Source organism: Macaca thibetana, chromosome 12, assembly GCF_024542745.1.
Source record: "Macaca thibetana thibetana isolate TM-01 chromosome 12, ASM2454274v1, whole genome shotgun sequence".
Taxonomy (NCBI): domain Eukaryota; kingdom Metazoa; phylum Chordata; class Mammalia; order Primates; family Cercopithecidae; genus Macaca; species Macaca thibetana.
In genome coordinates, this window is record NC_065589.1 from 91,113,838 (window position 1) to 91,128,760 (window position 14,923).

The 14,923-nt window shown below is 39.7% G+C and overlaps 1 protein-coding gene across 5 annotated transcripts in view; it reads left to right on the forward strand.

Moving 5' to 3' along the window:
* The window catches only part of CACNB4 (calcium voltage-gated channel auxiliary subunit beta 4), a 267,014-nt gene that overhangs the window by 242,343 nt on the left and 9,748 nt on the right, over window positions 1-14,923 (forward strand). For all 5 annotated transcript variants that reach the window (XM_050752461.1, XM_050752464.1, XM_050752466.1 and 2 more), the window contains 2 exons: window positions 2,559-2,710; window positions 4,393-4,488. In XM_050752461.1, the coding sequence (XP_050608418.1) occupies window positions 2,559-2,710; window positions 4,393-4,488 (248 nt within the window). The remainder of the gene's footprint in view (window positions 1-2,558; window positions 2,711-4,392; window positions 4,489-14,923) is intronic.

The window sequence follows — 14,923 nt, forward strand, 5'->3', positions numbered from 1 at the left end:
TTTACATTCTGTATACGTATTATCCAAACATTGGGCTCACCCTAGTATTTAATGTGGCCTTCTCCAGCATCCCTCCTGGCTTGTTCTGCCCAAGCACCTCTCTTCTTCTGCCCAAGTGCCCATGGCCTAAGAGTTTTGTGTTGGTTAAGCAGTAGGTATCGCTGCCCTTGCTCCTGGCAGAAACCACACTTAACCTCACCGCTGGTGCAGAGTAAATAAGGTTCAGGTATTTCTGAGTCACTTACACAGAAACTCAGAGTGCCTTGAGGGTTATTTGTACCAGGGCAGTCCAGTTCGCGTCAATGTCTTTTTGCTGCTTCCGAAAATATTGTATTCATATTTGAGGCTTAAGAAAACATAGGCTTGCTCACATATAGTCCTAGCCAGGAGCTCCCATAAGCCAGTGACAGTTTAATGAAAACAGCAAATGGAAAACATACCCTGACATCCTGAGGCTGAAATTTACTACAGTAAAAATTGACTTTATTTTCCAAACTTCCTTCTGAAGAAACATTTCTTTTAAAACTTTCTGACGTGTGAGAAAAAAGGGGACAAATATGTTACATTACTAACAAATGTAGAATATGATTTCAGAAGAATTTGACAAATAAGCCCACTTTGTTTTCATTAATATCCTGAAAGCTAGTCCCCTTTCCAAGCAATGTGAAGTCTTTCAGGCCATTGGTATTAGATAACTTGAAAAGTGATATGTTGACTCTTCAAATGCATCCTTTTTAATACAGATCATGCCTTAAACTTCAGTGATTCTATGGGAAATAAGAATTTTATGCAATCAGGCAAAACATGAGAAAATAGATTTTCATAATAGTCTTGAGGATTCCTGACCCTGCATACCTTGTCAATCCTTTTGGTTAAGGAAGGGAGAATTTTTCGGTGGGCAATGTGAGCTTGAATTTACACTAAATAAGCAAAGCAAATCACAAACACTTTTCAGTGAGGGTAGTTACAGCAACACTACCTTTTCCCTAGGCCATCTTTAGGATCATCTAAGGCCGGGTACAGTGGCTTACACCTGTGATGCCAACACTTCAGGAAGCCAAGGCAGGAGGATTGCTTGGACTTCAGAGTTCAAGGCCAACCTGGGAAACTTAGTGAGACCCTGTCTCTACAAAAAATAAAAAATTTAGCCAGGCACAGTGATGTCCACCTGTAGTCCCAGCTACTCTTCAAGCTGAGGTGGGAGGATCACTTGAGCCCAGAAAGTTGAGACTGCAGTGAGCCTCGACTGTACCACTGCACTCCAGCATGGGCCACAGAGTGAGACCCTGTCTCTAAAAATTAATAATAATAATTTATATTAGATAGTTTTGTGTACTCTATGTACTTTGGACCAGATTACAGCATTGTTTGGTCAAATCTATAGCCAAAAAATAAAAATAAAAAAACAAAATCAGCTGGGCACAGTGGCTCATGCCTGTAGTCCCAGCACTTTGGGAGACCAAGGTGGGTGCATCACTTGAGATCAGGAGTTCAAGAGTTCAAGACCAGCCTGGCCAATATGGCTAAACCTCGCCTCTACTAATAATGCAAAAGTTAGCTGGGCATGGTGGCGTGTGCCTATAATCCCAGTTATGTGGGAGGCTGAGGTATAAGAATCACATGAATTGGGAGGTAGAGGTTACAGTGAGCCAAGATCATGCCACTGCACTCCAGCCTAGGCAACAGAGTAAAACCGTATCTCAAAAATGAAAACAAATTAATTTCTCTGAAAATCAAGTATAATTCAGACTTTGGGCATGATCCAATAAGTCAGGTAATTTATAAACTATATATAAAATTTTTTTTTTATATTTCAGAAAGCCATGTCCTATATTGATTATCTGTTTTCCTTAAAAAAAAAAAAAAAAAAACTGGATTGCTTCAGACATTTGAAAAGAGTAGATTTTTCATTTGACTAGACTCATGCACAGATTTGGGTCACTTGGCTATTACAGCCAGCCAGAGAGATTTGCATCTAGATGCATTGCAGCATTTTAATATAATTGGCCTTACTTTTTGTTCTTAATACTGAAGCTAATTATGCCTTAGAGCAAGTACACTGGCTCTCATACTTAAATCTAACTAGACTTAGTAATATGATTAGCTTTAAGGATAGATTCAGAGCAGTTAACCAGTGGTACAAAAATGTGCATATCAGTCAAAACAGATGAGTTGTGGGGTTTTTTTTTTTTAAGCATGTCCACAAAGTATTAGTATATACTTTGTTGATAGAAATATTTCAGTGTAATTTGCTTTCCATGTGATGTTGCTTTGCACATATATTTCAGTTGTTTTCTCAATGTGGTTTCAGCTTCTATGGCTAACATTAAAGTTTTTTAGAACAAAACAACAATCAAAAACAACATAAAAGAATTGTCGTAGGTATATAAACAGCTAAATATTATGTTGACTAGAAGAAGTCTGAGAGCCATCTGTGAAAATTTAAAATATTTTATTTTGTAATGTAGACCAACATATCTGAAAATATACTATATCTTTCTAATGTAAGAACTAATTCATAACAATAACCAGGATCTATTTATTATTTTTCCTTTTAGCGGAAGTACAAAGTGAAATTGAAAGAATCTTTGAGTTGGCAAGATCTTTGCAACTGGTCGTTCTTGATGCAGACACCATCAATCACCCAGCACAACTTATAAAGACTTCCTTAGCACCAATTATTGTTCATGTAAAAGTCTCATCTCCAAAGGTAATTAGCTCCCTTCTGTCTTAAAGGTTAGAAGTGCGTCTTTTAAAAATGTGCTTTGCTCTGTGATTTTTTGTTAGTGGACAAGGAGAACATCTTGCTGATTATTAATAAGCACATTTAAAATCTTTCCACAGTGTACAGATTCTATGAATTTTCAGATAGTGGAGAATATAATAGTTCATTTCTTCTAAAAGCTACTATTGTAGATCCCAAACCAGACAGTTACGCAAGTGTTTAATAAAAACAAAACATTAAGACAGATGTGGAAAAGTAGACTCTGGCTTATCATAGACTATGAATTCTACATTGGTAAATTTCTTGGATACTGTTGATTCCTGTGTCACCCATACTCTGTACCTAGTTGAGAGAGTACATCTATATTTATCAAAAAAGGTATCTATATTGATCATATATAAAATAGAATATCACTGTTTAAACATCTCCTATGGAAGTATTATAGACCCTGATTTGTGCTTAGGTTGAGTTCTTGAAAGAATGTAGTTATTCCATGGTAAGCACAATGGGAAATTTGCTTTGTATCTTTATGGCACTGTGGGAGATAAAAATAAAAGTGAAATAGCCCCAAATTAGTTACCTTTGATTTGGATGTTCTTTCATTTTTAAAACAGGATATTGTTCTTAAAAAGTTAATGTGAAATGGATGCCCTTGGGAAATACCATCTTAATAATCAGTTTCTTCTCTGTGCCTCCTAGTGTATTTTGGTGCCTAAATACAAATTCAACTGCCAACCAGCATGGCAGTCTCCTCTCATGGGCGGAGAATGTCTAAAGAAGCTGTACTCTCCTCCAAATTTTCTGAGATCCTATCCTTCCATCTACCTGTGCAGACACTGCTTTGGTGCAGTGGACTTGGGAATCCTGAGCAAACTAGGGCCTTTTGAGAATCAGTAGAGTGAATTGAAATCACTGCTGGGGATTCCAGCACTTCACTGCAGTGCAGGAGAGTTCAGCCCTTCCCACTGCCCGTGACACTGTCGTGTCCTTAAGTGCAAGAACAGGAGTTCCCAGACCCTATGTCCTGCGGTATTATAGAGCTCATAGATTAACACTGTTTGCAGGGGAAGGGCCATGGGAGATGGCAGTATATGGCCAAATGCAGTTAACAGCGGTAGCCAAAAGACATAGATATATCACTGGTTTACATGTAGCAATGTACTAATACAAATGTTTTGCTTGGATCCCTAATCACAGAATAGTCTGATTATTTTAAAATTAAACTGAAATGTCCCATTAATAATTGGAGACAAAAACAACCAAAGATGTAAATGACTCTGACATTTATCTGACATGGAGATAGTGAGCTAAAACATTATTCAACTGAATAATATTAAAGTATTACTTAACATAAATGACCTGGTACAGTCCACTCCCTCCATTTTTGCAGGGCTCTCTTTGAAATCTCTGGGGAAAATCTAGGGTGGGAACTCAGGCTCTTACTGAGACTTCACTCAGAGTTGGAATAGGATGAACATATCAAATCCATGGAACTGAGAGCCAATGTAAGCAGATGACATCATTACAGGTTTAAATATATGATTTCTCACACTGCATTTCCTCTCTTATAATGCTCGGGGCCAAGCAGACCATTAAAAAGATCCTGGCTTATTTGATTTTCTTTTAACTCATCTACAATACCTGAGGTTCATGTCTTCTTCTATCAGGTTTTACAGCGGTTGATTAAATCTAGAGGAAAGTCACAAAGTAAACACTTGAATGTTCAACTGGTGGCAGCTGATAAACTTGCACAATGTCCCCCAGTAAGTATGATCATTTTTTGTCTTCATCATTCTTGACTTGTTAGAAGAGGGTGTTTTTTTTTTTTTTTTTTTTTTTTTTCATGTTGTCGTTTTCATTCTAAAATGATGGTGATGATGGTATGTTGTCATCTAAAAGATTTCTTGGAACAAACTGCTGCTGTTATGTTGCTTGTATTCAAGCATCCAGATGTGGATGGTGTTTGCCTTGTAATAAGAAATGATCTTAGTGTCCAGGGTCTGCTCTCCTCACTGCTACCTTGTTTGCTTTGCAAACATGCAGCAAACCATTTAGCATTCAGCCTCCAGTCATGTGGATATGCTTAAGAAGAGAACAAAAGAAAACATACCTATTTTACCTTCCTTTAACTTTTCTGCAAGAAAATTCCAGCAGGCATAAAAGATTATAACACTGAAGGTCAAGAATTGATTGGAACTAGAGAGGCCCTGTGGTTATAGTAGATGAAAGAGTCAGGGCTGAGTGAGATGAAAAACGAAATTATAGCAACTCTTCTTCTGGTGCCATTGCCAGAAAACAGCTGCTAGGTTGGAAGGCGAGCAATGGCAGGCTGGGGTGGGAGAGGGAACTGCTATCACATGGCACTGGGTCCCCAGTGGCCAGTCTCTCCACTTTTTCCACTGACTTACTATTTCTGTGTCTATGTAAAGGAAATAACTGTCCTTCTTACTCAATGGATTCATTAGATTGTTTTATATAGTTGTGTAAGATTGTTTAAGCTCTATGGAAGCATGAAATCTGATTCAAATGTTTAGAGAGGCAACACAGCATAACCTGTAAAAGCACAGACTCTGGAGTCAGATATTTGGGTTTTGAATCCACACTGACTCGTTATGTAATCTTGGGCAAGTACCTATCTCATGGGATTGGTGTAAGGATTGAGTGAATGAATATGTGGTAAAGCTGTTAGAACAGTGCCAGGCACATAAGAAGCACCATCTAAGTTTTCTTATTATAATTACTGGATACATTTTGCGTGATGTCATGTCCGGTCCAGTAGACTCTGTAAGAACCTGTGCCTCTCTGGCTCACTGTTGTATGTCAGTTCCCTATCATAGTAGACCCATAATATATATTTGTGGAATGAGTGAATGAATGAAAGGATGGTCAGACAATAAGAGTAATAATACATCCTTTCATTCGATGCTTACAATGGGCCAGTGTGCTAGATGCTTTACACAGACTATCTCTAATCTTCACAGTTACCTAGTGAGATCGGCCATATTATCCCCATTTTATAGTTTAGGCAACTGAAAACAGAGATTAAACGATTTCCCTAAGGTGACATAGCAAATTAGGATTCAATCTATTCTAGATCTATCTGGCTCCAAAGACAATTTCCTACTCCGTAACCCATCCACCCATACACAAATGTACCTGGTTACCTACCCCGAAGATAATTTGATAGCTTGGAGCATGGTATGCTCTGTTAAGAAGTTTAACTTCACGCTGCCTGCTAATGAAGCCCAATTATACAGTGGAATGTATGATTAAAGCACTGAACAATACAGGAGAATGTATTGCCCAGCCCTGACCTTTTAATGTTTCACAGTTGAAGGAAGATAATCTTTGTTGTCTAGCTATCAAAAGCCAGGAACTACGTTATTATTTCCAATTTTTGGAACAATCTTATAAGGATAATTGTATCAGTTTGGTCTTGTGGGAAGCAGACACCTAAATGGAATTAGAAATGCCAGAGATTTATTGGAGAAATTTTATTTTTACGAAAATAAGTTTATTAACATTTATTCTAATAATTACTAGAGAAAATTCTTGTATCCTATTAAATTTGAGGGATTTTAGCTGCTGAGAGGGTTGATCATTGAGTAGTTGTACATGTAATATGGTTTGTTACATCTGAAATAGCTGGAACCAAGAAAAGATATATGCATCTGTAAAAGCAAGTAATACAATGAACTACCTTAGGACTTGTACCCAGGTCAGAGATTTCAAACAGCTCCATTACTGGAAAGACAGACTTGCCTTACCATTATCTCAGTAGGATAAACACTTTCTCTTTTTATGTAGTTGGTAAGATAACTTGGAATTTTAAACAGGCAGTCTGGATGGCTAAGGTTACCTTGTACTTAACATTTTCTAAACACTGTTTACTTTATTAAACATATTCAATTGATACTGTCCAGACGGTAGTAATGCTGAGAAGGAATCATATCCTCTATTTTGGCATGTGGGAAGAAATCTTTGGATTATAAAAACCAGTAGTAACCTTAAAAAGTGCCTGCATTTGCCCCTGTTTTACTTCAAGACCGTAATTATAATTGTCATCCAAAGACTGGTGATCACTGTGTCGTTTTAATTCCTTTAGGAGAATTTGCAACTTACTTAATTGGCCACCGTATCTCCAGTCTGAAAAGTCAGCAAATTACATTGGCAGAGTATCACATTACTAAGAAATGAAAGGCAATAGTTTTTGGGAAGGGAAGTCTGTAAGAGCACTGAAAAAAGTTAACTCTGTAGCCAGAAGAATTAATCCTAGCTCCAGGGACTATTGAAGCAAAAAGAGACTTTAAAGAGCACCCAGTATAGCATTTCCTAGACTATGTTATTTATAATATGGGTCCCATGTGATATCAGTAAGTGTTATGGGAAAATAATCCTGATACCAAAAATGTTTGAGAAAACACTTATGTGAACAAAGGTAGTCTGGTTTCTTCACTACGGAACCCTGAATACGCCAATGTGTGTTTTATATCTCCAATAGGACAAATAGTATGCAGAGCTTCCCCTAAAATTGTGACTACAGATCTACTTTTCCATTGAGTATCCTATGGGTCCAGTGGAACATGTCTAGGGAAAGATTGACTTAGTCCAATCTCCTCATTTTACAAATGATGGAACTGAGACCAAGAGAACTGGCTTTTCAAAGGTTATATGCCTGGGTGAAAGTCAGCTTAAGATCTCTTTCTCCTAGTCTAGCAAGACTAGATGATGAATGGCAACATGTCAGTTATATATTCTTCTGGAAAGAAAAATACGGGTTTTGGCCAGGTGCAGTGGCTCATGCCTGTAATCCCAGCACTTTGGGAGGACGAGGCGGGTGAATCACAAGGTCAGGAGTTTGAGACAAGCTTGACCAACACAGTGAAACCCCCTCTCTACTAAAAATACAGAAATTAGCTGGGCATGGTGGCACGCACCTGTAATCCCAGCTACTCAGGAGGCTGAGGCAGAATTGCTTGAACCTGGGAGGCGGAGGTTGCAGTGAGCTGAGACGATGCCACTGCACTCCAGCCTGGGCGACGGAGCAAGACTCCGTCTCAAACAAAAAAGACAAGAAAAGTATTGGGTAAGGCTTTTTCTAGGAGATAGATCAGAGAGATCAGTAAACTTTTTAAGTAAAGGGCCAGATAGTAATATCTTAGGCTTTGTGGGCTACACAGACCGCTTTGCAAAACTCATCTCTGCTCTTGAGCAGGAAAGCAAACATAGACAGTGTGTAAAGAAATGGGTGTAGCTGTGTTCCAATCAAACTTCATAGAGGCATGAGAGGCCTGATTTAGCCAGCAAACTGAAGTTACCCCCTTGTTCTAGGACCAAGCTGTGGTTATCTATTACTATGCAATAAAATAACCACCAAAACTTAGTGACTTCAAACAATGGCCACTCGTGGTATTCAGCTGGCAGCTGACCTGGTACCTTAGCAGGAATGACTGAAGGCTGGGCTCCGCCAGCTCTTTTTGGATACAGGCTTCTTACATGGCAGCTCCAGGCTCCAAGATCAAAGATTCCAATCTCTTATGGCCTGGGCATAGATACCAGACCGCATCATTTCCACAGCATTCTGTTTATCAAAATAGTCACAAAGAGCAGGGTGCAGTGGTGAGTGCCTGCAGTCCCAGCTACTCAGGAGGTTGAAGCAGGAGGATCACCTGAGCCCGCAAGTTCAACGCTGCACTGAGCTGTGATTGTGCCACTGCCCTTCAACCTGGGAGACATACTGAGACCCTGTCTCTGAAAGGAAATTTTAAAAAATTAGCTGGGCATAGTCCTAGCTACTTGGTAGGCTGAGGTGGGAGAATTGCTTGAACCCAGGGATTTGGAGCTGCAGTGAGCCAGGATTATGCCACTGCACTCCACCCAACAGAATGAGACTTGTCTCTTTAAAAAAAAAAAAAAAAAAAGTCACAGAGGCTGCCTAAATTCAAGGAGAGGGAATATAAGTCTTCATCTCCATGAGGAAATGTCAAGGAATTTGTGACCATTTAAAATCTGTCATGGACAATAAGATGAGAGGGGAAAATGGGCTCCTGGATAGTTGTACTTTGGAAGAGGGGGGACTTTCCTCTCATTGCCCATTCGGAATTCACAGAAGAAAAGATGGGATGCAGACAAAAGGGGGCCTATGGGAACAGGACTGGCAAACCCATCTCTTTTTTTTTTTTAATATGACCAGGCTGATTTTATATTGCCATTACACATCTATACACTATATTTTTTTTATTTCTTTTTGCTTCTACCAAGTATTGGTATTCTTTTTCTCTTCAGATAAGTTGAGAATAGTATATTTTTTAAGAAGGCCAAGTATAAACGTCCCCAGTACTATGGTAATAAGAAGAAAAGCTGAGAGAGACAATTGAACATATAAATGAAATGTAATCCTTTAATCCTACTTAGTTACAATCTGGCTTGTGTTTCCCAAGAGCTGACCCTGTGGCAGTTTGAGCTGTGTAATGTTTTTGTGTGTGTAAAATGACATTGATCGATCTTTCTGGGAGAAGGGAACTCATCTCCTCAGTAGAGTCTTGCAAACCTCTAACGTTACAGTAACCATGGTAGCTCTCTTCTGTCACCCTTTATTTTCCACTGCTGAATGGACTCAGATTTATCCTATGAAACACAAGAATTCTGGAGCGAATGATAGTGCCCAGTTATCCTTGCTCAGATTGCTCTCACAGTAGTAATTTTCCACTGCCCTCTTCCAGTCATTTTATTTGAATTATTTAGAATCGTGTGGATTTACCTGTCTATTTGAAGTGCTCTCCTCATTGGTGCATTCATTATTCACAGCCCCTGGATGTCCACAGTTTAAGTCCTAACACTGCTTTTGAAAAGGAAGGTAATCAATTTCAGATGTCTGCTTCATGAAACAAGACCACATGGGATCCAGTTTCTCTCAGCCCAAAGGGGACTACACCTTTTCCAGGGATTTCAGCCACTGGACTTGGGTATATCAAGTTAGGGGTAGTTCATTCCCACCACTGCTATGATCTAACACATCCAATTAATCTGACTTTAACAAAAGCATGGGATGCCTTTTCTGTAGGCACTAATGTTGGTAGATGGTGTAATGTTTGAAGAATACAAGTGGACAGGATGGAGGGGTGTGGGGAGAAAAACATGTTTGGGTTCACAACAAGTGTCACAAATTATCAAGAGAGAGGAAGTCAAAAGAATCAAAGGTATATATTTTTTTGCCCTCATTTTACCCTCACTAATTACTGGTAAGAATTATGATAATCTTTCCTGTTTAGCTCATTAAAGTGGAAACTGCCTGGGACTAACTGCTAGAGCCCAGTACTATTGGCACCCCGGCTGGAGTGCAGTGGTGCGATCTGAGCTCACTGCAGCCTCCGCCTTCTGGGTTCAAGTGATTCTCCTGCCTCAGCCTCCCAAGTAGCTGGGACTACAGGCATGTGCCACCACGCCCAGCTAATTTTTGTATTTTTTAAAAGAAGAGATGGTCTCGAACTCTTGACCTCAGGTGACCTGCCCACCTTGTTCTCCCAAAGTGCTGGGATTACAGGTGTGAGCCGCTGCACCCATCATAGATCTTTTAAAAGCCCTTCAACTCGGAGTCTAATTTCCCATCATTAGTTGAGCAGTGAGTTAAGTACTCAGAATCTCAAAAGCTTTAATAATGTAAAGAATGGAGTTTTGATATGAAAGAAACATTGGTTGATTATTTTTATAATTAGCATTACATGTTGTACCATTCAGCCGCTTTATTTTACTAAAGAGTACTTGCCAGTCCTTTTTTTTTGTGCATGGTTTGTTTTGTTGAGACAGGGTCTCGCTCTGTTGTTCAGGCCGGAGTGTGGTGGTGCAATCGTGACCTCCCCAGCTCAAGCAATTCTTTCACCTCAGCCTCCCCAGTAAGAGTCCATAGGAATGCACCACTAAGCCCAGCTGATTTTTTGATTTTTTGTAGAGACAGGGTTTTGCTCTGTTGCCTGGGCTAGTCTTGAACCCCTGGGCACAACTGATCCTCGTGCCTTGGCCTCCCAAAGTGCTGCCTTTTTTTTTTTTTTTTTTTTTTTTGGTGTCAGTTTCAGGGTTATTTTCCAATAACAAGGAAATAAAAGTATGCTCACCCATATTATTTCTTTTTACCACTTAGAAATAAGAAAAATGCCCAACATGCAGTTTTATCTATGTACAACAAATAAATGTAAAGCAATGCATATAATTATAATTATTATTATATGCATGGGAGAGTTTTGGTACATTTAGTCCCCTGTCTAGCTAATATTCAGTAATGAACCAACTTTAAAAAGTGAAGTTCAGGCACAGTGGCTTATGCCTGTAATCCCAGCACTTTGGGAAGCTGAGGCAGGTGGATCACTTGAGCCCAGGAGTTCGATATTAGCCTGGGCAACATGGGGAAAACCCATCCCTACCAAAAACTACAAAAAATTAGCTGGGTGTGGTGGTGCATACCTGTAGTCCCAGTTACTCAGGAGGCTGAGGTGCGAGAATCACCCGAGCTCCAGAGATAGAGGCTGCAGTGATTGGAGATTACGCCACTGCACTCCAGCCTGGGTGTGGGAGTGAGACCGTATCTCCAAAAAAAAAAGTTAAAATTAAACTTCAAAATTAGTTTCTACATTTTATATACTTTTTATTAAAAATATTCAATAGCTGCTTCCTAGATTAAAAAAATCAGACAATATACGTTAGTTTTAATGAGATTCTCCCCAACGTGCTAGAAAATATGTATTTTATAGTCATTAAGGAAGACTTACCCAGTGTCTTTATATATCTTCCCTCCAAAAAGAATTGAAAAGAAATAAATGAAATATGCTTCATTTCCTCCAGGTAGGACTCGAAGAGCACTGCATCTTCTGTAAAAAGTAGGGCGACCCACCATTTGCTCAGGATTTTCAAGGTTTAGCAGGGATAGTCTCATCCCAGAAACACTGAGATCCCCAGCAACCACATTAATTGGTCACCCTAATTCAGATGGCTTCCCTCGTAAAGAGTGTTACATCTTACTGTGTTAATGGAGAACCAAACGGTTGGTTAAATACTGTTTTTTTAAGACCTTGCAAGTATTCATTTCCATTTTATTCACTTTCAGTCTTTCTTCCCCTTTCTTTCTTCTCTGCCATTTTAGCTCTCATAAATGAGAGCTAAATGAGCTCTCCACTAAATGAGCTAGAGGCCTGTTTTTCACTCTGGGTTATTACAGTGCTTTTATTTTATTTTTTAATTTTCTTGAAAGAGCTTATCCAGAAAGGGAGCCTAATGTGCCTGATGTTTTGATGGTTGATTTGATTCTCCTATTCACTACTTATTTACTTTGGCAGCCACACCATTCTGCCTACCTCAGCTGAAGAGAACGTCCCATCATAGAAGGGCAGAGGTGTTCCCTGTGGCCGTGCTTTGAAAACAGCTCAGCGATGCCCTTCTCTTGGGCTGCACCAAGGGCATGGTATCACTGAGTTGGTAACTGTTCGCTGCCTGGGACTTCTGCTGATTTGGAGCTCTCTGCATCCATAGCCCATGCTGCAGGCCACGTATTGCATAGTAAGGAGTTGACTGCACTTGAACCTTTAAATTTATGAAAAATTGGCAAAGCTGGTTTGCATAATTCATTGGGTTGCTTCTCTTTGCATTTCTTGTATGATTTTTAAAAATTGTTTTCCCCTGATACTGAGTTTCTATCACTCTGGTCTACTCAGCTGTGTTATTTCCTAAACAGCTAAAGAGAAAAATTGTCACAGATACACAGGCTGTGAAATTCTTCCTCATTGAAAATAAGCCACATATGTCAGTATTCATTCAGAAGCAGAAATTTGCTTTTCTCTGTGTTTTTTGAAAGCCTAAAAGCAGTTTCAAGTCATCTTCCAACCTATATCTGTCTTTTAGCAGTGCAAAAGCAGTTTCCTAGAAATGACGGAGGCTTAAGCACACAGCCATGTGCTGATACATACAAATTCTATCCATTCATTGGCAAAGAGAAGTGCTTTATTAAACTTAGGGTAATTAAATGTGCCACTATGTCTACAACAGTGACAAAGTAACAAGTAGAACGGCCAAGTAGATATAAACCTTATTCAAATAACATTCTGCCATAGGTGCTGCTTACCCTCCTTGGGCTTTGCAATCCTGGCTGTGAATGTCAGGACCCATCCAGCCCAGGTATCCTTGGAAGGTTTTTCAGTTTGGCACTTTAAGAAACAGCAAGAAAATGACTTGTTGAGACTAATCAAACCCATATTATATGAGACCTATGTAATTAAATTTTATGTTTCACATAAATAAAATGATATAAACAACCAACTCCAGATCACATAAAGTGTAGAACTTGCAGCACACTTTAGCCTGGAATGACCGAGAGACTGGTCCTTTGTTCTGGTGCTGCCTCGTTTCCTCTTTCTTCCTCCTGTGCCATCTGAGTCTGTGGATGTTCTTTGGGGTATAGCTGTCCTTGTCTCACTCAAGTCAGCACCTCGCTGCTTCTATTTATGTCAAAGTATCATGGACAGTTCTGATATTCTATATTTGTTACTGCTGAACGTTTACACAAGTGGGGGAGGGGCTTTTGATTGCAAGAGACAAGGAATTCCCTTAGGTTACTTTAGTGGAAAACGGGATTTATTGTAAGCCTGGGCTTTCCCTGGCCCTCATGGCTATATGGTCTCTTTCTTCCATTGTGCCTCTGCTTCTCTTTTTTTGTTTTATTCTCGTCCCTCTACAGATAACATTCTTTGGCTTACTCATAACTTCCCCTTTCTTGTAAGTTCAGTTTTCACACATCTCTCCAAGCCTCCTTCTAAATCCAGAACTTTATGCTGCAGCTTCAAACGTTAACTGGCTCAGTCTCTTTATTTTTCTGAATTAAAGTCCCAGCGTGACATAGATTATTATGGATTTTAATACTTACCTCTCCTTCCACACTTTATGCTTTTTGAGCATAAGATGTTGCCTGTTTTCCTTGCCACTGTATACCCACAGTGCCTAGAAGAAAATAGGGACTGAGTAAATATTTTATGAATGAATAAAATATGCAAAAAAAAATCTGAAATTTACTAATAACTGTTCTTGGTTGGGGGTAATTTTCCACCTGAGTTGAACTGGCTGAGTCTTCTCAAACATGAGTCCATTTGGACTGAGATCATCTTATTCTTTTCCTAGTCCTGTTCCAAGAACCCCAAATGGCTTTCCAATTTAAGGCCAAAATTTTCCATAAAAATTGATGTGATGAAACATTTAAATAGTAAATGTTGGGAGAGAGATTGTTTCCATGGTGACTTCTGCTTCAGGAGTCCTTGTTCTAAGCACAGAAGAGAATGACTGAGCTGAGACACCATGAACTTCACATCATCCAGTTGCCATTAACCTAAATTCAGCCAGCTTTATCAGTGCCGATGGCAGTGACCCTGTCTTTGATTCATTCCTGGGAGGTTCTTATTTTGGTAAAATGAGTTCATAAAAGCAGATGAAGGTGGTGGGAAAGGCATTTCAATCCTTCTATTGAAAGTTGAGATGTGAGCCGGGCATGGTGACTCATGTCTGTAATCCCAGCACTTTGGGAGGCCGAGGCAGGAGGATCGCTGGAGCCCAGGAGTTTGAGGCCAGCCTGGGCAACATGGTGAGATCTTATCTCTACAAAAAGTTAAAAAAATTAGGCAGGTGCAGTGGTGCATGTCTGTGGTCCCAGCTACTCAGGAAGCTGAGGTGGGAGGATCGCTAGAGCCCAGGTGTTCCAGGCCGCAGTGAGTTGTGTTTGCTCCAGTGCACTCCACCCTGGGCCACAGAGCAACACTCTTTCTGAAAGAAAAGAAAAGAAGAGAAGAGAAAAGAAAGTTGAGATGTGCTAACACTTACCTGTGGAATGACTTTTCTCTTTGTGTGATGCCAAAGTTTTCTGATTTCCCTCTGAAGAGTGTATGTCTGGGGTATATCCTGTCTGTGTTCCCAGCCAAACTGTAATGACAGGGGGCGCCACCCTGCTCCTCTGGGGCAGAACAGCTTCCTAAGTCCAGACCAGATGTTGAACAATGGCCTTACTGTCTGAAACATGGACAGCAGATACTTCTTTTGTGACCCCCTGCTTTCCCCAATTAAACACCCCTTGTTCTTTTTTAACCATTTCACAAAATGCTCTTGTGGTAGCAAACCACTGCCATGTGGTTTTCTGTTATTAATCCTAAACTTTCTTTCCTTGGTGTTTTA